Source organism: Ornithorhynchus anatinus, chromosome 4, assembly GCF_004115215.2.
Source record: "Ornithorhynchus anatinus isolate Pmale09 chromosome 4, mOrnAna1.pri.v4, whole genome shotgun sequence".
NCBI lineage: Eukaryota > Metazoa > Chordata > Mammalia > Monotremata > Ornithorhynchidae > Ornithorhynchus > Ornithorhynchus anatinus.
Window position 1 is genome coordinate 104,305,804 of NC_041731.1, and position 22,913 is coordinate 104,328,716.

General features: G+C 46.9%; 1 protein-coding gene across 3 annotated transcripts in view; it reads right to left on the bottom strand.

Moving 5' to 3' along the window:
• Positions 1 to 22,913, bottom strand: part of PRKACB (protein kinase cAMP-activated catalytic subunit beta) — a 162,469-nt gene that overhangs the window by 101,864 nt on the left and 37,692 nt on the right. The window contains exon 1 of one of the 3 annotated variants that reach the window (XM_029064079.1): positions 4,223 to 4,461. The exons of 1 other annotated variant lie outside the window; for it this stretch is intronic. In XM_029064079.1, the coding sequence (XP_028919912.1) occupies positions 4,223 to 4,409 (187 nt within the window). In that variant the 5' untranslated portion in view covers positions 4,410 to 4,461. Of the gene's footprint in view, positions 1 to 4,222; positions 4,474 to 22,913 lie in introns of those variants that run through there. One more of the 3 variants, XM_039911886.1, reaches the window with a different exon arrangement.

Below are 22,913 nucleotides of genomic sequence, written 5' to 3' on the forward strand. Positions count from 1 at the left end.
CCTGCCCGCCCCGTCTGTTTTTACTGCCACGTCAGCAGCCCCCAAAGCAGCTCACCTGTGATGACTATAATGTCGGTATTTGTTAAGCGCTTACTATGTGCGGTGCACTGTTCTAAGCGCTGGGGTAGATACAGGGCAATCAGGTTGTCCCATGTGAGGCTCACAGTCTTCATCCCCATTTTCCAGAGCAGGTAACTGAGGCCCAGAGAAGTGAAGTGACTTGCCCACAGTCACACAGCTGACAAGGGGCAGAGTCGGGATTCGAACCCATGACCTCTGACTCCCAAGCCCGGGCTCTTTCCACAGCGCCACGCTGCTTCTCTAAGGAAGCCGTGCTGTTTAATTAGCACAGTACGGCTGCTCGCAGGTTATCGGAAGCCCCTGCCTCCGAGCAGGGTGATTCCCACAACCAACATTCGTGCTGCCTAGGGGCTAGAGAAAGACCTGGCCCGGAAAAATTCACTGGACAGGCTAGAAGCAGCACGGCTCAGTGGAAAGAGCACGGGCTTGGGAGTCAGAGGTCGTGGGTTCTGATCCCAGCTCCGCCACTCGTCTGCTGTGTGACCTTGGGCAAGTCACTTCAGTTCTCTGGGCCTCAGTGACCTCATCTGTAAAAATGGGGATTTGAAAAATGTGAGCCCCACGTGGGACAATCTGAATACCCTGTAGCTCCCCCGGCGCTTAGAACAGTGCTCTGCACAGAGTAAGCGCTTAACAAATACCATCATTATTATTATTAATTCCGGGCTCTGCCATTTGTCTGCTCCGTGACTTGGACAAACCACTTCACTTGTCACAGCAAGTGACCTCATTCTGTAAAATGGAGATAATAATAATGTAATAATAATGTTGGCATTTGTAAAGCGCTTACTATGTGCAGAGCACTGTTCTAAGCGCTGGGGTGGATACAGGGTCATCAGGTTGCCCCAAGAGGGGCTCACAGTCTTCATCCCCATTTGACAGATGAGGTCACTGAGGCACAGAGAAGTGAAGTGACTTGCCCACAGTCACACAGCTGCCAAGTGGCAGAGCCGGGATTCCAACCCATGACCTCTGACTCCCAAGCCCCGGATCTTTTCACTGAGCCACGCTGCTTCCCTGTGAGATGAAGACTGTGAGCCTCAGCGCTTAGAACGGTGTTTGGCACAGAGTAAGCGCTTAACAAATACCGTTATTATTATTATTATAATTGAGGAGAAAACACCGTCAAAAGGCCGGCGAGAGGGTCAGTCGCAGGGAGCAAGAGGAGGGCTTCGTATCCGGCGGGTCCTTCTAGAGCCTCAACGCCACGCTCTTGCCTTCTCTAGTCACCATTTTGTCACCCCCTGCCCTGGCGGCCACGGCAGCCGCAACGGGGCTCTCTCGGCCCCACCCCGAATCCCTCGGCCCCTCGCCACTGCGCGTCGTGAACCTTCGGCCAGTTGTCTGATTTAATGAAACGTTCCGCTCTTGGAAACCGTTGAAGCAAACGGTTTCATCTTCTTGTTTGGACATTCAACACCTTTTTCAGGTTCCAGTTTTTAAAAGCCACGATGACTCCTTAGCTTAATCCTGCAAACGTGCAGTACGGATACCTGCGAACACCACCACTTTTACAAACTAACACCTTTCTGTCACACCACTTTCTGCTCACCTTTAAAATTTTAAATCTTTGCTTAAAAACACTCTGCTCCACCGTTTTTAAATAACAAAATCGCTTACTTTTCCAAGATACCAAAAGTACCCGAATTACGTTTACATCGGTGAGATATCAGCTAGACCAGGCCAATTCCTTATTAGTGGGTTTGGAAAAAGTGAAATCCGGCCAACCAAGGAAAGGGCCACCAGTCTGGAGTTCTGGACTAGGGTCCACGTTAACTGTCGCCTACGCACTGTTAATTCTACAACGTGCTCATTCTGACATCTTCATTGTGAGAGGCCTCCAAAATCTGGGCTGGGCCACAGTTCTGGTCTGCAGGACCGGAATGGAAGAAAGAAAAGAAAGAAAAAGGCAAGCGAAAACCAGTCTGGGCTGGACTCCTGGAGTCCCTCGTAAGCCCTCCGAATGAATCATTCATGCTTAACCTGGATACGTTTTCCAGTTTCTCCTGCCCTGGACTTGCCAATACGAAAGACTCTGGAGTGCTCCAAGGGGCACGGACGGCGCCGGGTGGCAAACTTATGCAGGCCGGAGAGGCCCAGATCTGGGCCAGTGCCTACAAAGCGACACGGCGTGGGGATAGAGCAGGGACCTGGGATTCAGAAAGTCACGGGTTCTAAGCCCGACCACCACTTGTCTGCTGTGTGACCTGAGCAAGTCCCTTCACCTCTCTGTGCCTCCGATCTCTCATCTGCAAAATGGGGATTGAGGCCGGGAGCCCCACGTGGGACGGGGACCGTGACCGATCCGATTTGCTTGGATCCACACCGTCAAACAGATACCATAGCTATTATTATTATTATCTGTGCAAGCAATGAGAGCACGCAAGCAGCTAAAGCCACCCAGCAGCCAAAGTGACCGTGAAGAAAACTTTCCAATAGGTGGGGTTCAGACAGGCCTCTCCTAAGTCACCAACCACTCAAATAAGCAAATTAAGGAGCATGCAGTGTCCTAAAACAGCGCGGTGGGAAGCCACAGGGCTTCCCCAGCCGGAGTCCCCAATTCTGGGGGCAGGACGGGGTTCCTTGAATACCCTACGCCTTCTCGAGTCGTGGGAGGATTGGAGACCAGACTCCGGAGAAATCTGGCAGGAGACCGATGCTTGATCTTGGAGAGTCTGCAATGGGTTCCTGGCCACCAGCCTCCCCATAATAGGAAAATGGGCCTCCTCTGGGGGTCTGCCACTCGTGGGGTCTTCAATGGCTCCTCTTGGCCATGGGATACAAAACCAACTCCAGTCACGAACAAACCGATTCTGAACAAAAGTAATCTTCAAAATCTAGCAGAGAGCCCCGTGGCGAGGTCAATCTGCAGGATACAAATGTGTTGCCAGGCAACTATGTGAATATTCCTCGGTACTCGATTCACGAAACTCTTTCCTATCGATCCCAAACACATTTCTGGTGTGCTTCTTCCCAGAAGGGTGCAACGGAAGTTTGAAAAAGTTGCCAGGAAGGGTACAAAAAAGGATCATTTCTGTCGAAATTCTACACATAAAAGATGATGTAGAGAACTGAGGTTCAGGTGTGGAGAGCTAAGATAAGCACATTTCGGGTGGAACGGGGACCGAATCCAACCTGATATCCACCCCAGCACTTAGAAGAGTGCTTGGCACAGAGCAAGCACCTAACAAGTACCATGCTCATCATACAATTTTAAAATTCGGTCTTAATCTGTAAATGATAGTGTATATACTAATAGAAAAAAGTAGCACTTCATAAATACTTGTTATTCACGATGAAAAAAACCCAGGCACACACCGAAGGTAATGAGGGAAGTCCTGGTCAAACATATTGGAATCCTAAAAATAACTCTGAGGAAGGAATAGAAGGATGTGGTGTGATAGGGGAAGAACTGAGATGTTAAAAGAGGGAGAGGCTCTGCATTTTTCATGTAAAATCAGAAAACCCCATTAAATCGAAGTTCAGATTCAGAGCAGCAGGTTTCTGACATCCTCCTACTTTAGCCACAGTAGCTGACTGACTAATATTTGTGCCCCCACAGTATTTATGATTGTTACCAGCAGGTCTCAGAAAAACATAGCTTTCAAATTAGAGATCATACAAAGTTCTTAAATGTTCTGAGGGTCACAGAGGAAGGAATTATTTTCGGAAAACGAACATTAGAGCGGGACTTCAGGAATGAGTCCTGACATCAAATGAGCTACTGGGCAAAGGCATTCGGATAACAAAAAGATTCCCAGTATTAGAGGGAGCTCTCATTTGATGCTGGAATCGAACGGCAGCATTCCCGCCCTTTTCAAAGTTTGTGACTTAAAAAGTCAACTTTAAACAGGTCAATTTAGGATTACTTCCCGACCTCGGTCATTCGCACGTCCAAGACGACAATAATTAACAAGCACCGGGGCAAAAGGGAGAGGCTAGGCAGATGCGTACCTGCGGAAAAGGCAGCGCAAAATCGTCTGCGATCAAACAGAAGGAGCATTATGCGCTCTTAAAATCGAGTCATTGTGAAATACGGCAGTACTTCCACCTGCGGAGTAAGCCCCGAAATGCCTGTGAGCGGGCACGTTTCTTTACGGGATATCACATTCCAGAAACTAAACTAGTCTCGACTACTTACTTGATCTGTCCCACAGGGCGGTATGTTCAGAGAAATGAAGGTTTTCATTTTCCAGAGCTGTTTTCTGATCGTGCGCAGTACTTCCCTTCGGGTGTCTGTGAAAAAATCGGCTAGCAAAACCTTCCAGTTTCTGAAGCGCGGAGGTTGTCCCCGGGTATTGGTTACCCAGCTCCCTGTGAGCGGCCATCCACAGGCATTTGCTCTTTACTTTAAATAACTGCAAAGGAGATCTCCAGAAGGAGACCAGTCACTTCTTACCCAGAAGCTGAGAAGTTATGTGTGTGTCAAACTTCCTGTTTGCAGGATAGTCAAACCACTATTGCTATTCTGCTTCCTGTTAATATAAAACAGGACACTACAGAGCGTTTCCTAGCGAAATTTTCTCTCTCTCAACTGAGGGTGGTGATTAATAAAAACCTGCATATCTGCCTTGAAAAGATCCCGAGTTTACAGCTTTTAAACGCAAAAACACCCGACAGCGAGCTCATTAAACCCAAAGGCTCGATATCCGTAACAGCCTGGGAAAAATCTGCGAAGTTCCACCGGACAAGGAAAAAAACCCCTCCGTACGCTACCGCTTAGAGAACCATCAAACGGTCACCTAAAAATCAGCTTAATTCTTAGAAAAGCTGAGTAGGAAACTGAAACACGGCTACAATTTTCACCGAAAACAATCTCCCGAAAAAGGAGAGTAGAATGTAAATATTGCAAAACCAAAACGTGATAGTTTATAATACTCTCATTAAAAGAAAAACAAAGTTCAACTGGCTAAACAAAAAAAAATGATTGTCTTCTCCTCCTAAAGATAACAAAAGTTTTCTGCATTTACAGCACCACTGTGGAAAATGAAAGTACACTGAGTCAAACTTTGAGCAAACGCGAAAAGAATGCTTTCTCACGGAACAGTCTATCTTTTATCTACCCCACTGCTCGGTACAGTAATAATAACGTCGGTATCTGTTAAGCGCTTACTACGTGCCGAGCACTGTTCTAAGCGCTGGGGTAGATACAGGGGAATCAGGTTGCCCCACGTGAGGCTCCCAGTCTCCATCCCCATTTTACAGATGAGGGAACTGAGGCACCGAGAAGTTAAGTGATTTGCCCAAAGTCACAGCTGATAGGTGGCGGAGCCAGGATTAGAACCCATGACCTCTGACTCCAAAACCCGTGCTCTCTCCACTGAGCCACGCCGCTTCGGTACTTGGAACATAGCAAGTAGTAATAATAATATTATTATTGTTGTTATTGTTGTTCTAGACTGTGAGCCCTTTGTGGGCAGTGATTGTCTGTATCTGTTGCTGAACTGTATTTCCCAAGCGCTTAGTAGAGTGTTCTGCGCACAGTCAGCGCTCGATAAATATGACTGAGGAATTACTGTTTTGTCTAGATATCCTCTACATTTACAGTGGCAAAATTACATTGACACATTACAAAAGAACACCCAGGTATTATTTTAACCCCCTTTTAAGTGCAAGAGGAAAGGAGGTGGTAAGTCTGAGGAATAAAACAAAACTGCAGATAGAAATACAAATGTCTTGTGTCTTCCAGAAATCGACAGGGCCAGTCTCAATTGCTTATATTCAACAAAACTTATGGACTGATTTGGTCATGTGCCTTTTTCGTACCACAACTCAAGAGAAGCAGCGGGGCTCAGTGGAAAGGGCCCGGGCTTGGGAGTCAGAGGTCGTGGGTTCGAATCTCAGCTCAGCCGCTTGCCAGCTGTGTGACTTTGGGCAAGTCACTTCACTTCTCTTTGCCTCAGTGACCTCATGTGTAAAAGGAAGCAGCGTGGCTCAGTGGAAAAGAGCCTGGGCTTCGGAGTCAGAGGTCATGAGTTCGACTCCCGGCTCTGCCACTTGTCAGCTGTGCGACTGTGGGCAAGTCACTTAACTTCTCGGTGCCTCAGTTACCTCATCTGTAAAACGGGGATTAACTGTGAGCCTCACGTGGGATGACCTGATGACCCTGTATCTACCTCGGCGCTTAGAACAGTGCTCTGCACATAGTAAGCACTTAACAAACACCAACATTATTATTAAAATGGGGATTAAGACTGTGAGCCCCACGTGGGACAAACCTGATCACCTTGTACCCTCTCCGGCACTTAGAACGGTGCTTTGCGCATGGTAAGCGCTTAACAAATGCCATCATTATTATTAAGAGGAACAGATTTGAAATTTTCTGAGTAAAATGAATTGTCTGTTCGGGGCACCTTCGTCTCCAATCTACCCTGGTGCCATCCAGTGGCTCCTCAGCCTACGCTCCTTGTGGGCAGGGATCAAGTCTACCAATTCTATTGCACTCTTCTCCTCCACTTAAAAACTCAATAAATAGCATCTAACTGCTCCTGCTTTCACAAAACTCTGTTGCTCTGCTTCCTCCACAGCTACAGTAATCGTGCTAATTCAATAGTATTTATTGAGCGCTTACTATGTGCAGAGCACTGGACCAAGCGCTTGGAACGGACAATTCGGCAACAGATAGAGACAATCCCTGCCCACTGACGGGTTCACAGTCTAATCGGGGCTTACTTGTTATGAATTTATGATGTGCTAAGCACTGAGGTAGCTATAGATACTTGGGGGCCGGTTTTGCCACTCTTTCTAAAATGTCTGGATGACCCCAGCGTCTCTAGTCCAAGTGCTGTCTTCCAGTCAGTCCCTCTTGCTCTTCCCCAGAGAAGCAGCGCGGCTCAGTGGAAAGAGCGCGGGCTTAGGAGTCAGAGGTCATGGGTTCTAATCCCGGCTCCGCCGCCTGTCAGCTGTGTGACTTTGAGCAAGTCACTTCACTTCTCGGTGCCTCAGTGACCTCATCTGGAAAATGGGGATTAAGACTGCGAACCTCACGTGGGACAACCTGATTACCCTGTATCTATTCCAGGGCTTAGAACGGTGCTCAGCACGTAGTAAGTGCTTAATAATAATAATAATAATGATAATGTTGGTATTTAAGTGTTTACTATGTGCAGAGCACTGCTCTAAGCGCTGGGGTAGATACAGGGTAAACAGGTTGTCCCACGTGAGGCTCACAGTTAATCCCCATTTTCCAGATGAGGGAACTGAGGCCCAGAGAAGTGAAGTGACTTGCCCACAGTCACCCAGCTGACAAGCGGCAGAGCCGGGATTCGAACCCATGACCACGGACTCCAAAGCCCGGGCTCTTTCCACTGAGCCACGCCGCTTCTCTGTTACCAACATTATTATTCCCCACTAGAAAGCCAATCGAGTTGGACACAGTCCCTGTCCCTGTGGGGCTCGCAGTCTCATTCCCCATTTAGCGGATGAGGTTAACTGAGGCACAGAGAAGTGACCTGCCCATGGTCACACATGACTTGACGTGCTTGGGAGATTACAACAGACACATTCCCCGCTGACAATGAGCTTGGAGTCTAGAGGACGAGCTAATGATCCAGGCAACAGTATGAAGTACGGACTGGAATGCGGAGAGACAGGAAGCAGGGAGGTGAGTCAAGTCAGCAATCAAGGTGGGACATAATAATGATGATGGCGTTTGGTAAGCGCTTACTATATACTAAGCCCTGGTTTAAGCACTGGGGTAGACACAAGGTACTCAGGTGGGCCCATGTGGGGCTCACAGTCTTCATCCCCATTTTACAGATGAGGTCACTGAGGTACAGAGAAGCAAAGTGGCTTGCCCAAAGTCACCCAGCCGACAAGTGACGGAACCGGAATTAGAACCCACGACCTCTGACTCCCAAGCCCGGGCTCTTGCCACTAAGGCACGACGCTTCTCAGTAATAATAATGAAGGTATCTGTTAAGCGCTTACTATGTGCCAAGCACTGTTCTAAACACTGGGGTAGATCCGAGGTCATCAGGTTGTCCCACGTGGGGCTCACAGTCTTCATCCCCGTTTTCCAGACGAGGTCACTGAGGCCCAGAGAAGCGACTTGCCCGAAGTCACCCGGCTGACAAGCGGCGGAGCCATTCATTCATTCATTCAATAGTATTTATTGAGCGCTTACTATGTGCAGAGCACTGTACTAAGCGCTTGGGATGAACAAGTCGGCAACGGATAGAGACAGTCCCTGCCGTTTGAGCACCCACGACCTCTGACTCCCAAGCCCGGGCTCTCGCCACCGAGCCACGTGCCTGGATCGGAGTCGAGGAAAGGGCGGACTTCAGCAGTGCCTCGAAGGCGGAAAACCGACAGGATCTGTCGACGGACTGGATATGTGGATTGAATGATCGGGGTGAGTCGAGAATAACGCCAAGGTGAACGCAAGGTTGCGCGACTGGGACGGAGTCGGGGAGGAGGTGGCGCCGTCAAGGGGAGGACAGGGTCTGGGTGAGAAGACGAGGAGTTCCGCTCTGGACGTGTTAAGTCTAAAGCGTCTGTAGAAGGTTCTGGTAGAGATGGCCCGAAAGCGGGAGGAAATGCGAGAATGGAGAGAAATCGAGAAACGCAGACTTGGGAAGCATCTGCACGGAGACGCCAGCTGAAGCCGTGGGAACCAGCGAGTTCTCCAAGGGAGTGGGCGTAGATGGAGGATAGAGAATTCCGGGCCAGAGGGAGAACACGGGGAAAAGGTCGGCGGTGGGGTAGACGCAGTCGAGGTACGGGGCGTAGGTCGGTGTGAGAGGAGCGAAGCGTAGAGGCTGGATGTAGAGCGGCGAGGTAAAGTGGGCGGGAGAGAGCCGACAGTGCCGTTCAAGGAATTAACTCCCTCTGGCCCCTTATGCTCTCTCCTTCTCACCCTACTGCTCCTCCTCCACTCTCCCCCCACCAGCCTCTGCCATCACTGCTTCCAATTATGTGGTTCGAAAAACAATCTTCTACTTCCTCCTCAAAAATCGGAGGAGGGCAAAGTAGGCGCTGGAGATGATTATGCGAGTAAATACGTTATAAGGAATTCCCAAACTGGGAAGAAAGAAATGCCGAGAGCGCGCTGAGGACTTTTTAAGTTTGAAGGGAAAGAACACAAGACCGTGAGAAGTGCGAGACTTACCACACTCCTTTCATTCGCACTGTCTTGAAATTGTGCCCTCACCCCCGTGCATGAGAAGGAATGTTTGGCATCTCGCAGGCATCTTTCAGAGCCCTCGTGTGTTACTTACCTACATTTGAAAATCTACCTCTGTTCTCCTGACTCAAATGTGATTCTAAAAATATGCTATGTCATATTTCCCAATACTTTCTCGTTACAGTACATGCCCTCAGCTTTTACTGATACCGGACAGTGGACGGAGCACAGATCCAAAGGATCCGGGTTCTAATCCCAGCTCTCCGTCACTTGTCTGCGGCGTGACCTTGGGAAAGTCACTTCACTTCCTGTGCCTCAGTTCCCTCATCTGTAAAGTGGGGATTAAGACTCTGAGCCCCATGGGGGACATGGACTGTGTCCAACTGGATAGCTGGAGAAGCAAGGTGGCTCAGAAGAGCCCGGGCTTGGGAGGCAGAGGTTATGGGCTCGAATCCCAGCTCTGCCACTTGGCAGCTGTGTGACTGTGGGCAAGTCACTTCACTTCTCTGGGCCTCAGTTAACTCATGTGTAAAATGGGGATTAACTGTGAGCCTCAGGTGGGACAACCTGATGACCCTGTATCTAGCCCAGCGCTTAGAACAGTGCTCTGCACATAGTAAGCACTTAACAAATACCAACATTATTATTATTATTGTAATCCTGTATCTACCCCAATGCTTGGCACATAGTAAGTGGGGAGGGAGGGAGGGAGGGAGGGAGGGAGGGAGGGAGGGAGGGCGGGAGGGCGGGCGGGCGGGCGGAAGGAAGGAAGGGCAGGCCACCACCCTCCCTTCCTTTCCCTCTTCCAGCTTCCATGTCGCCACAGCCAGGACAGCAAAAGCGCGCGGGAGGCCCACGTGGGAAATAACCCCACTCTCCCAATCAGAGACACACCCAGAAACCTACATTTTGTGCAACAAAAAGGGAAGGGGACGCTTAAAAAGTGTCCATCCTTCCCTTATCATTAGTAGATAGGAATAACGGTCTGCTGTGTGACCATGGGCAAGTCACTTCATTTCTCTGTGCCTCAGTGACCTCATCTGTAAAATGGAGATTGAGACTGCGCGCCCCACGTGGGACAGGGACAGTGCATAACTCGATTTGCTCGTATCCACCCCGGCGCTAAGTACAGTGCCTGGCACTAAGTACAGTGTCTGGCGCTAAGTACAGTGCCTGGCGCTAAGTACAGCACCTGGCACAAAGTAAGCACTCAACAAACACCATCATTATTATTATAGCACACGCCGTACGGTATTGGATTGTATAGACAGGCGCTCCTTGACTCGCAAGTGGGTTAGTTAGCACGAACGGCACTCTGGACATCTCTGAATTTACACCGCTACGGGTTGATGTCGTCGAACGCAGTCCTTCCCTCTTCAGCCAGCCCTCCCTGGTCTCCTGCTGCCCGCTTCCTCTTCTCCCTCCCTACATCCAGTGGCCCCCATCCATTTGCCCATCTTCTCCCTGCCATCCTACACCTCCCACTCTGCCTTCCAGCCCACTTTGCTACGTACTGCCCTCAACTTTAACTTATATGAACTTTTGAAATCATTGTAACTGCTGTTTACAACATAAATATATTAATGGAGCTCTACCACTCATCTATAATTAACTGAGTGCACAATTCTGGGTAATTTTTAGGAAAATGGCGTTTCTGGCCTCGGCTCAAAAACCAATCTATCATTTTTAGCACGGTCCCTAGGAGAAGAGTGATTCCTACTTACGTTTCACCTTTCGGTGCAGTTTGCGGGAACTGATTTTGTCAAATTCCGAGAACTGCCGCACCCCGAAATTGATGCATGCCTTCGGCGAGACTGGTTAAAACCAAAATTTCAGCACTCATATGGGTAGAGAAGATGGATTTTCAAACCTATTTCTACATTTTAGAGCCAGTTTTCACAAATGGCTCTCCCATAACATTTTTTAGGCTCCTGCAAAAAAATTCCATGGTATGGAAAACTCATACGGTAGGTTCCACAGGGTCTGATTTGGCCCGCAGGAGCACAAACACTGCTTCTGGGTCAAACCCTATCCAAAACGGGATCCCTAATAACATTCTAACCAAAATGCGGATTGTAAATATGCATTACGGCAGGAGTGAATGACTGTGTAAACTCTTCTAACTCTGGAGATCACAGGGGTTTGGAGTTCCTTTGCAATGGCTAACTCTCATCTGCCTCGTAAAAAAATCTAACTCGGGGAGGAAACAACTGAAAAACTTCAGAAATGGGAAGACTGGGCAACCCAACTGCCTTACCTAGCCTAGCATTTAGGACTTGGGTTCTAATCCTAGCTGATCTGCTGTGTGACTTTGGGCAAGTCACTTAACTTCTCTAGGCCTCAGTTACTGCACCTGTAAAATGGGGATTAAGACAGTGAGCCCCACATGGGCCATGGACTGTGTCCAACCCAATTAGCCTGCATCTATGCCAGCACTTGAAGTGCTTGCTGGGTGCCAGGAGCTGTATAAATATCATTTTTTAAAAAAAGAAACAAAAACAGTAGCAGGGTAGGGTAACAGGGTTTGTGGTGCTCCCACTCTACATCTGTTCTGAGCCTCTCATCTATAAAGAGGCAAGGAAATAGGGTGGGTTACAGAATGACTTGTTTTTGGTCTGTGGTAATCGGTCACTAGAGCCTAAAATGTATATTTACTCCAAATCAACTAGCATTTGAAACCTGTTACTAAAACAAAGCAGTGTTTAGTTTTAAGGTCTCCTAAAAACGTTGGAATTCGCATCATGAACTATGCACAGGGAGCAGGAATGGATAAGGTCAAGTTCTCTATGTCCCCACAAGTGTTCCTGGTTACATTCCTAGCTCTGCACAGAGTAAGCGCTCAATAAATACTACTGAATGAATGAATAAATCACTTTCCCGCTTTATACCTCAGTTTCTTCACGTGAGGAAAATATTTGTTCAAAGTCACGTGGAGGCTCACGATTGTCATATTCAAAAAAAATCTGAAAAGCGCTTCAGCTCTCGACGTCAAAGAGCCACGGAAATGGAATTTTACTAAACTGTGCCATCTTGGGTGATCTCTGCCCATTTGATTATTCTGTCACAGGACACAGCACGGCTCCACCAGCTTGAAGGTTGATCCGCATCACGGCCAGGCCTAAAAGAAGCCAAGCTCTGGACATGTAACTTTCATAAAACTGGAACTCACTAAACCAGTACTGATACTCTTTACTGCCGTTCACTGACATCAAATACCAAAACATTAGGAAGTAGAAGCCGAGATGGAGAAAGTTTTGCCTCGGACTGCATTTTGTGAAGTTACTTAAGTAAGGAGACGCCCAGTTCTTCGGCCCAGAGCAGATTTTTTATTTGGCTGGCTAAGCTTTGAAAAGAAACACGAGCTCTCTAAAATACAGCAAAACCATTTCACTGAAAGATTGATCAGGAAAGGTTAAATTCAGAATCTATATCTATCTTCAACAAAGCTGCTAATGTTTGTTAGAAAGTTCTTCCCGAAAGCAAGGTTAAAATTTGTGAAAGCAGTGTTTCTATAAATAGCTAAGCTAGGAGGAAGTCGTTGCTATGGAAGTGTTGGTCACAGTTCTATTTTAAATCGTAAGACCTCTACTGGCATCTACTGCTGGAAGAGAACATTACTTCTCTATTAAAAAAAGATTTCCTTCACAAGTCTATCTAGCCTTGAGAAGCAAAATGGAGGCCAAATCACCCTCCTCAGAACAAAAGACTTTCCGCAGGGGTGGAGCAAGATGAGAGAAATCACTGAACAAACCAAGTTTCTTTGTTCTTCATTAAAACCGTGGCATCAAATCCTCTGTCATTTGTAGACGTCTGACGCTCGCTAAAGGATAACGTAGGTCTGAGAGCACCGACCGCTCATCCAAGCCCCATTCTCGGGAAATCAGACTTGAACAGAACAGAATTTCGACCGCTGGCAGGATCGAGGGACAGAAAATCCCATCTACCAAGGCCCCCGGGCAACAGCGAGGTGCCCTCGGAGACCCTGGAAACCATTCCCAGCAGAACCAGGAGATTCCTAAAGAGAGGCAACCGGTACCCACAGTGTGAAAGGGCAGAGAGACGCTCAGGCTTTGAACTTTGCTAAGGCTGCACAATCTCCCAATATCTCGTTCTCCTCTAAACCCCCCTGACCAATTCTTTCAATTGGGTAGCAAAAAAATCCCCTAAAAAGAGACGAGGCTGGAATGAGGAGACTGGACATTTTTCAAACTCAGACCAGATTGGGTAGCTCAAAAACCACATTAACATTTTCCTGTTTATCCTAGGATTTTTTTTTTTTTAAAGAGCCTAGGAATGAATATCTTCCAACTCTCAGCAGCAGTTTTATTAAACACTTATTGTCTGCAGAGATCTGCACTTAGTCCTGGGAAAGGCTACACAGGTGAGAATGAGACAAGCCCCTGGACCTTAAGGGACTTTGGAAGACCTAAGAATAAAGAGTGGGAAGGGACTGATGACTGACGCCTTCGGAAACATACGACCAGGAGAACCCAAAAATAACATAAAAGATGAGGACGGGAGATCAAATTTAATTGCAAAACAAACACACAAAAACAAAAGGGTCCTCTAGGTAGAGGACCAGAGTTTCAGACTCCTCAAAGATCAGCATCCCACAGTCACAACTTCAGGCACAGCTATGGCCTTTCCAACGTTCTATGTTTTTGTGGCGGTTTGCCTTACTGCTCTTTGGTTTCCTCCCGTCAGATTACCTCGGGATGCCGAGGTGGCGCGGGAGGGGGTCTATGTAAATATTGTCGGAGGGTACACAAGATCCTGTGTGGCCTATGCACTTCGACCAGCACCCTTCAGGCACTCGCTTTTCAAGCCACCCCAGGTCCACAGCACTTATGTACATGTTCGCAATTAACATTCATGTCAGCCTTCCCCTTTAGACTGTAAGCCCCTCGTGGGCAGGGAGTGTGTCCACCACGTCTGCTGGATCATACTCTCTTCCAAGCGGTGAGTACGGTCCTCTCGACACAGTGAATGCTCAATAAATACCATGTAGGGATTCGCTGATGGACAAAGGGGCTACAGGAGGTTGGCAATTCAATTAGAGAAGCAGCGTCGCTCAATGGAAAGAGCCCGGGCTCGGGAGTCAGAGGTCATGAGTTCAAATCCCGGCTCTGCCACTTGGCAGCTGTGCGACTGTGGGCAAGTCACTTCACTTCTCTGGGCCTCATCTGTAAAATGGGGATTAACTGTGAGCCTCACGTGGGACAACCTGATTACCCTGTATCTACCCCAGTGCTTAGAATGGTGCTCTGCACATAGTAAGCGCTTAACAAATACCAACATTATTATTATTATTATTAAAAGTGCTCAGGTGGTGCAGAAGTGCTGAGGTGGCAGATGAGGGCTATAATCTGGAGAAGAGTAGGAACTGATGGGGGATAGTCTCTGAACAGCTGTGATCTCACGAGGGCTCGGAAGACGGGGAGATCGGTGGTTTCGGGGATTTAATGGGGAGGGAGAGCCAGGAAGGGTGTGGACAAGGGGTTGGCGGTGGGAGGCACGAGAAGAGGGCAGGCAGTAAACACGTTAACAGGAAAGGAATGAAGGCTGTCAGTTTCTGTGTAATAGGAGGAGAGAGGATAAGTACAATGAGAGAGTTGACTGCTTCTCTTAAAGCCCAAGGTTAGGAGTTCTGCTGGATGAGAGATGGGCTGTGGGTTGACCGATGTTTTATCAAACTGATCAGGGGATTAAGAATTATTGTGGTATTTGTTAAGTGCTTACTATGTGCCAGGCCCTGTACTAAGCGGTGGGGTGGACGCCAGCTCATCAGGTTGGACACAGTCCTTCTCACATGGGGCTCACAGTCTTATTCCCCATTTTACAGATGAGGAAACTGAGGCCCAAAGAAGTGAAATTCATTCATTCTTGCATTCGATAGCATTTATTGAGCGCTTACTAGGTGCAGAGCACCGGACTAAGCGCTTGGAATGGACAATTCGGCAACAGATAGAGACAATCCCTGCCCACTGACGGGCTCACGGTCTAATCGGGGGAGACAGAGGGACAAAAACAAGAGAACATAATCACGATAAATAGAATCGAGGGGATGTACACCTCATTAACAAAATAAATAGGGTAAGAAAAATCTATACAAATGAGCACAGTGCTGAGGGAAGGAAAAGGGAGAGGGGGAGGAGCAGAGGGGAAAGGGGCTTCGAGGGCAGAGGGGGAGCAGAGAGGGAGCAGAGGGAGCAGAGGGAAAAGGGGAAGCTCAGTCTGGGAAGGCCTCCTGGAGGAGGTTAGCTCTCCGTAGGGCTTTGAAGAGAGGTAGAGAGTTAGTTTGGCAGAGGTGAGGAGGGAGGGCGTTCCAGGACAGTGAGAGGACATGGGCCAGGGGTCGACGGGGGTATAGGTGTGAACGGGGGCCGGTGAGGAGGTGAGCGGCAGAGGAGATGACTTGCCCAAGGAAATGACTTGCCCAAGATCACACAGCAGACAAGTGGCAGAGCCGGGTTTAGAATCCAGGTCCTTCTGACTCCCAGGCCCGTGCTCTACCCACTAGGCCACTGTATGGACTGTAGAAGGAGGAGAGTGGAGTCGCAAGATCAGCAAAGGGGCTTTTGGAAAAGTCAAGCCCCGACTAGAATGAAAGGTCCTTGAGAACAGGGATCGTACCAACTCCAGTGTATTGTACTTCCCCTTATAGTGTTTCTTACAGTGTTCTGAACACAGCAGGCACTCAATAAATACCATTAATTGACTGAAGCCAGATTTGCCAGATGCCTGGGGGGTGTTGGAAGGGAGAGGAAGGGGTAGATCCTGGAGACAGAACACAATAAGGGGGCAGAAATGACAGTTGTGCAAATGCTTGCTGTGGGCAGGGAATGTGTCTGTTATACTGCACTCGTCCAAGCACTTAGTACAGTGCTTTGCACACCGTAAGCGCTCACCAAATGCAACTGAATGAATGATTAAATGCCAGTCCAGGGTCACATATTCCAGAATGAGCTTCCCTTAATGAAGGCCTCATTAAGAACGTAACCTCAGTATTACAGAAGTGAGTTTTATTATTTGCAATGCGATTCACTCTCACTTGAATTCCTTTTAATCACTAGTGGTCAGTGGAAGGTTCACTTAATTGATTTCTAATGGAAATATCCATTCTTTGCCCAATTAGATGTAATTTTGATCCATCTCCTTAGAATAACTCAAAAAGAATTAAACCATTTGATCAATGCCCACATAACCCAGTAACAGACCACCCCGACCTAATGCAGTCTTTACTGTAGGAGGGGAAAATGTCTACCAACTCTGTTTCATTATAGTCTCCCACATACTTAGTACAGTGCTCTTTGAGTTTTTTTTTTTTTTTTTAAGGTATTTGTTAAATACTTACTACGGTCAAAGACCCGTCTAAGCACTGGGGTAGGAACATGCTAATACGGTTGGACACAGTCCTTGTCCCAAAAGGGCTCACAGTTTAAGCATGAGGGAGAATAGGGACAGAATCCCCACTTTACATTTGAGGAAACTGAGGCAAGAAAAGTTAAGTGACTTGCCCGAGGTCCACTGCAAGCATTCGGCAGAGCCGGGATTAGAACCCAGCCCTCTGACTCCCAGGTCCGGGATCTTTCCGCTAGGTCACGTTGCTTCACCAGTGATGTTAGTACAGTGCTCTGCTCACAATTAAGCGCTTAATTAACATTGATTGATTGATCCAGTCTCTCCACCCGCTACCTGAATTTAAAAATGGGAAAGATGGCTACTTGTGTTCACTGTAACTTTTCAGAAAAAATTACATCAGGTTCAGTATATTGTACCTATCACAGTCCTCAGCACATAGAAAATGCTTAATACCATCGCATCATTAGGAGTAAAATTTATTAGCTTATTCCTTTTATCCTTATTAAAAAATAAGGATACCTTCTCCACAAGCTGTGCCACACAACTGTTAATCATGTCAGAAAATTTCGATTGAATGAACATATTACAAGGTCTAATTTCTACAGAATGGTTAATTTTCATGATAAGTCTCTAAAGAGTAAGCAAAGAGCTCTAGTGCAGGGACTTATCTATTGGGAGTCAAAGAACTATGAACTCGCATCATCATCTCATTTTTTTCTCCTGAATCTGTAGGCAAGTGCTAATCATATTTTGAACTCCCAAAAATATGGCAAGAGGTGCCTGACTTAGTTAAGGGAGGTCTAAAAATGCTCAAACGAACCAGTACCAGACCACCCCCTACACAACATGCCTACCCGATTTCTCCTTTTCAATCCCCAAACTATTCCCCTCGACGCATCACGTGCTTGAATTTTTGAAATACCTCTAAAGCATATTTAGGACAAATCTTTAAAAACAGAAAACATCAAAAATTTCATACCATCTACAAAATAAGAGTTTAATGAAAAAAAAACACCTTAAAACAATTTTTATGAAAATGCAATATAACTCTAAGTTGACTTTTAACAGCACCTAGAATACACTAGTTCTTCAGACACAGTTCAGTTTAGTTCTGATTTTTGCCATTCGATTCGTATTAGGAAAAAACAAAACACTATTACATTACTGTTCCAATTTGACTCATGAGACTCAAGAAAGTTCAACACATGTTTTTCTCACCAAATCCAAAGTAAGTTCAAGTCCTGAGAAAAGACAGCTCCACCGAAATCTTTATAAATTAAAAAAAGGTTTACGGCTGAGTCCAGTAAAAGCGAGATATTACCGATACTTCCCTGAAGCTCTGATAACTATCATTAGCCATTTACAATGATCAGAATTTGTCTCTGCTCTCCGACTGTTTCCATAACAGGGCATCTGAGATTTTCCTCTCCAAAAGTAGAAGAGTCACAATGACCCTTCCTCGCGACCAACTAAACCCACCCTTCTCCTCTTTCCCCCAACTTCTCCCAGTCCCCCACCCGCTTTAAACTTTCCCTCCTCTCTTTTCCACATGAAAGCTTTTAAAATAATTGCCTTCCGCTCCTGTCCACCCTACCCACCCCTCAGTGCACACCTCCCTCATCTCTGGGGCTCTTCCTCTCCTCTCCCACCTCCACCTCAGGGAACGCTTCTAACAATTAATACTCATTAATAATAATAATAATGTTGGCATTTATAAGCGCTTACTATGTGCAAAGCACTGTTCTAAGCGCTGGGGTAGATACAGGGTGATCAGGTTGTCCCACGTGGGGCTCACAGTTTTATTCCCCATTTTACAGATGGGGTAACTGAGGCATAGAGAAGTTAAGTGACTTGCCCACAGTCACCCAGCTGACAAGTGGCAGAGCCAGGATTCGAACCCATTAGCTCTGACTCCCAAGCCCGGACTCTAATTGTGGTATTTGTTACGCGCTTACTCTGTGCCGGGCATTAAACTAAGCGCTGGGGTTGAAACAAGGTAACCGGGTCCCCGTCCCACAGTGGGCTCACCGTCTTAATTCCCCATTTTCCAGATGAGGTAAAGGAGGCCCAGAGAGGAGAAGTGACTGGTCCAAGGTCACACAGCAGACGAGTGGCAGAGCCAGGATTAGAGCCCAGGTCCTTCTGACTCCCGGGCCCGTGCTCTATCCACTAGGCCACGCTGCTTCCCGGTGAGCCTGGCCCTTTTCCCGCTGCAGCGGGATTGGGAGGGGATGGGATCGGAAAGGTGGCCAGACGGGGACCACTACAATCCAGCCCCCATGCAGACTGGAGAATTCGGTGGGGCCGGGGGGCAGGACGGGAAAGTGGCGGGATGGAGGCAGTCCTCTCTATGCTTCCTTCTTCCCCACCTGGCCTAGTCCCAGTTGTGGCGATGCCAGAGAGCGGGGGGAACCGTCGGGAAGGACGCACAGCAACCAGGGATAATGGGAAAACAATTTTCAAAGCGTGATGGGGGATTTTAAGGAGGGGAGGAGTTTCCCAGTCACCAAACAGTGTCACCAGGGTGTTTCCAGGGCTGAGTTCTGAGGAAGGAAAAACCAGCCTTGCAGTCGGAGAAGAGGTTGATACACTCGAGCTCTTCTGGAAATCAATTTCAATTTTCTTCGGGAATTCTGGCAAGGTTGTCTACACAGGCAAGCCAATGTGTTGTAATATGATTACAAAATCACTCTTTTTATTTCTCTCTAGTCTGAGTTCATGGTGTGGGGGGAAATGTTTCTATCAATTCTGTTATGCTGTGTCCTCCCTACGTCTCAGGACAGTGTTCTGCACACAGTAAGTGCTCAATAAATGCCACTCAATGATTGATGATGCAAACCCACTAAATACCTAAATTTAAATGTGATAGAGATTGAGCTAATGGCCTGCTGAGGGGACCATAGTATTTCTAATTACCTGGTTCTCACTTGTCCTTTTTATATATTCATTCATTCAATCGCATTTACTGAGCGCTTACTGTGTGCAGAGTACTGTACTAAGCCCTTGGAAAATACAATTCAGCAAGAGAGACAATCCCTGCCTACATTGGCCTCACGGTCTAAAGAGGAGAAGCAGAGTGGCTCAGTAGAAAGAGCCCAGGCTTGGGAGTCAGAGATCGTGGGTTCTAATCCCGGCTCCGCCGCTTGTCAGCTGTGTGACTCTGGGCAAGTCACTTAACTTCTCTGAGCCTCAATGACCTCATCTGTAAAATGGGGATGCAGACTGTGAGCCCCCGTGGGACAACCTGATCACCTTGTATCCCCCCAGCGCTTAGAACAGTGCTTTGCATATAGTAAGCGCTTAACAAATGCCATCATCATTATGATTATTATTAAAAGGGGGGAGACAGACATCAAAACAAGTAAGCAGGCAACCATAACATCAATATGAACAGAATTATAGATATATACACATCAAAACAAGTTAATAGGCATTGAAATAAATAAATAGAATTACAGATATGTACATATATACACAAGTGCTGTAGGGCGGGGAGGTAGAGCAAAGGGAATGAGTCGGGTGATGGGAGGACTGAGGAAAAGGGGGGTTTACATCTGCAAAATGGGGATTTGAAACCTGGTCTCCCTCCTACGTAGACTGTGAGTTCCATGTAGGATCTGATTATCTTATAGCAAACCCAGCACACACAACAGTGGAAACGCTTACTAAATACCAACAATTATTATATGGCCTAAATAAAGCTTCCTACAGGGAATGGTCCCTAGACAGTACCAACTCTTTAGCCCTGCCTCACCCTTAACTGGGATTGTTAATTAGCCACTACTTCCATTCCTTCGGCATGCCAGACAGGCAGACGTTACTTTAAATTATGTACAAAATCAATTTTATGGAAGAAAACAGAGATTCCATTTAAAATCTGTTCTAAAACAATGGGACTATTTGGAAATTTTCAGTTGAACAAAGTAGTAAATCTATACAATTGAGCTGTTCAAACATACTTAAAACACCTGCCACTAATACTGAATCTGAAGATTTTGCATTCTGCATCACCTATTTCAGGAGAAACTAATCTCATGCTCGAAAAATGGAATATACCTAAAATAATTAAAAATTTATGTTTGAAGACTAATTATTTCAATTCATGCTGTGTGACCCGATTACAAGCAACTCTGCACACTTTCTCATTGCATGTCATCTAAGAGCAATTAATGTGTAAATTAAGCTTGTCTTTTTTTTTTTTTTTCCTGAAGAGACACATTATTAGACTTATCTTGGTTGTAGTTCATGGTGGACTAAGCTCCGGGAGTTATCATCATGACAATTCCCATTTACTTCTCCAAACAAATTTTTTTTTGGAACAGGAACTTGATAACTGGTCTCCAGCTTTTCCTCCCTCTAATCAGCTAATCAATGTTGTTTATTGGTGCCAGAGCATCCGACTAAGTGCTTGGGACAGTTCAATAAAGTTGACTGTGAGCTCATTACAGGCAGGGAACATGTCCTATAATTCTAATGCGTCTGCTAATTCTGTACTACTGTCCTCTCCCAAGTGCTTCGTAGAGTGCTCTGCACATAGTAAGTGCTCAATAAATACAACTGATTGGACACAATCTCCACTCAAGGAGCTCACAGTCTGGCAAGGGGACAGATACTTAAATAAATTACTTGTAGGGGAAGTAAGGAATATGAGGATATTAAAGTAAGTTCTGTGGGAGTGGGTAGAGTACCTAAGTGCTTAGGGGGTGGGGCTGGGCAGGCTGCAGGAGGGAGGGAAAATGGATTAGGGGATGAAAGCTTCCTGGAGGAGATGTAGTTGATTCGTTCAATCATATTTAATGAGCACTTACTGTGTAGGACTTAGAAGATGGGGAGAATGGTTGGTCTGTGAGACATGAGGGGGGAATGAGCTTCCGGCAAGAGAGAGGACATGAACCGGGGGTCTAAAGCGGGAGAAAAAAGAGTGAGGTACCAAGAGTAGGTTGGCGTTAGGGGAGCTAAATGTGTGGGCCGGGTTGTAATGGGACAGGAGTAAGCATAACTCAAGGGAGGCAGAGGGGGAAGAGTCGACTGAGCGCCTTAAAGTCTAAGGTGAGAAGTTCCTGCTTGATGAGGAGATAGGTGGGCAATGACTGGGAGTACATGAGTGGAAAAAATCAATGCAGAACTATTTTTTAGAAAAATGATCTGGAAGGCAGAATGAAGTACATCCTAGAAGGAGAGGTTAGAGGCGGGAAGGTAAGCAAGGAGGCCGATGTAGTAATCGAGACAGTATATGACTGGCGGAACAGCAGTTTGGAGGGAGAGGAAAGGGTGGTGGATTCTAGAGAAGTTGTGAAGACAGAACTGACAGGATTTGTGACTGAATCTGTGGGTAGAAGAAGGAGAGAGATGAGTCAATACTACACTGTTTAAACCAAATATTCTCTTTCTGCGTAAAGCGTTTGAATGTTTTCAACCCTGGAGCCTACTCAGGGCTTCTTTGCCTCTCCTCGCTCTCTTCCCTAAAGTCCCACATCGCCCTGCAGCCTCAAAGAATATGAAAAAACAAAAGCCCACTGTTGTGTTCCACTTGGCATTGTCTAATATCTTAAAAACCAGAACGAAGGCAAATGGGGAGGGGGAACGGGGGTGGGAGTGGGTTTTCCAGTAGGTGGTGAAGGCTGGTTCACTCCAGTCAACAGATGTCAGAATCCTGAAGCTCCAGTCTCCGCAACCTCCCCAAAAAACTCCCCCAATCACCCAGGACAGGGATGGAGAACACAGGCTCTATGGATTATATCCAGCCCACAGAATGATTCTGTCCAGCCCTGCACTATTTGAAGCACAAAGTAAAATACAGATCCCATTCTACGTGAAGATACCTAACTAGTTCATTAGCATATTTATGCGATGTACGTCTCTGTGGAAGTGACTAGAATACTGTGCACAGTATTATAACTATTTTATTGACAGGTATTGTGAACAAATACTTACTTACACGTACACCTCCATAGCTTACTAAAACTCCCAGAGTCGACGGACTTCCAGATCAAATAATTGGGACCCTGACCCAAGAGGCCCTTGGCCCCTGATCTGAGAGACATTGCTTCACAACCTAACTCCTCTCTTTGACTCCATGACTCTTCCCTGTTACCATGATTTCTTCTCAAGGCTCTCTGTCACAAGCTCCGCTTATACTTACAGTATCTTTCTTTTGGGCAGAACTTTTCCCTCTAGATTGGCTGTGAGCAAGGAATGTGCCTACCAATTCTGGTACGCTGTACTCTCCCGAGAGGTCCGTGCTCTGCACACGGTCAGGGCTCAATAAATACCACTGACTGATTGCTTACTCTTTTCGACCCCTTCCTCCTCCATTCCTCATTCCATTACTAAAACCACCTTCCTC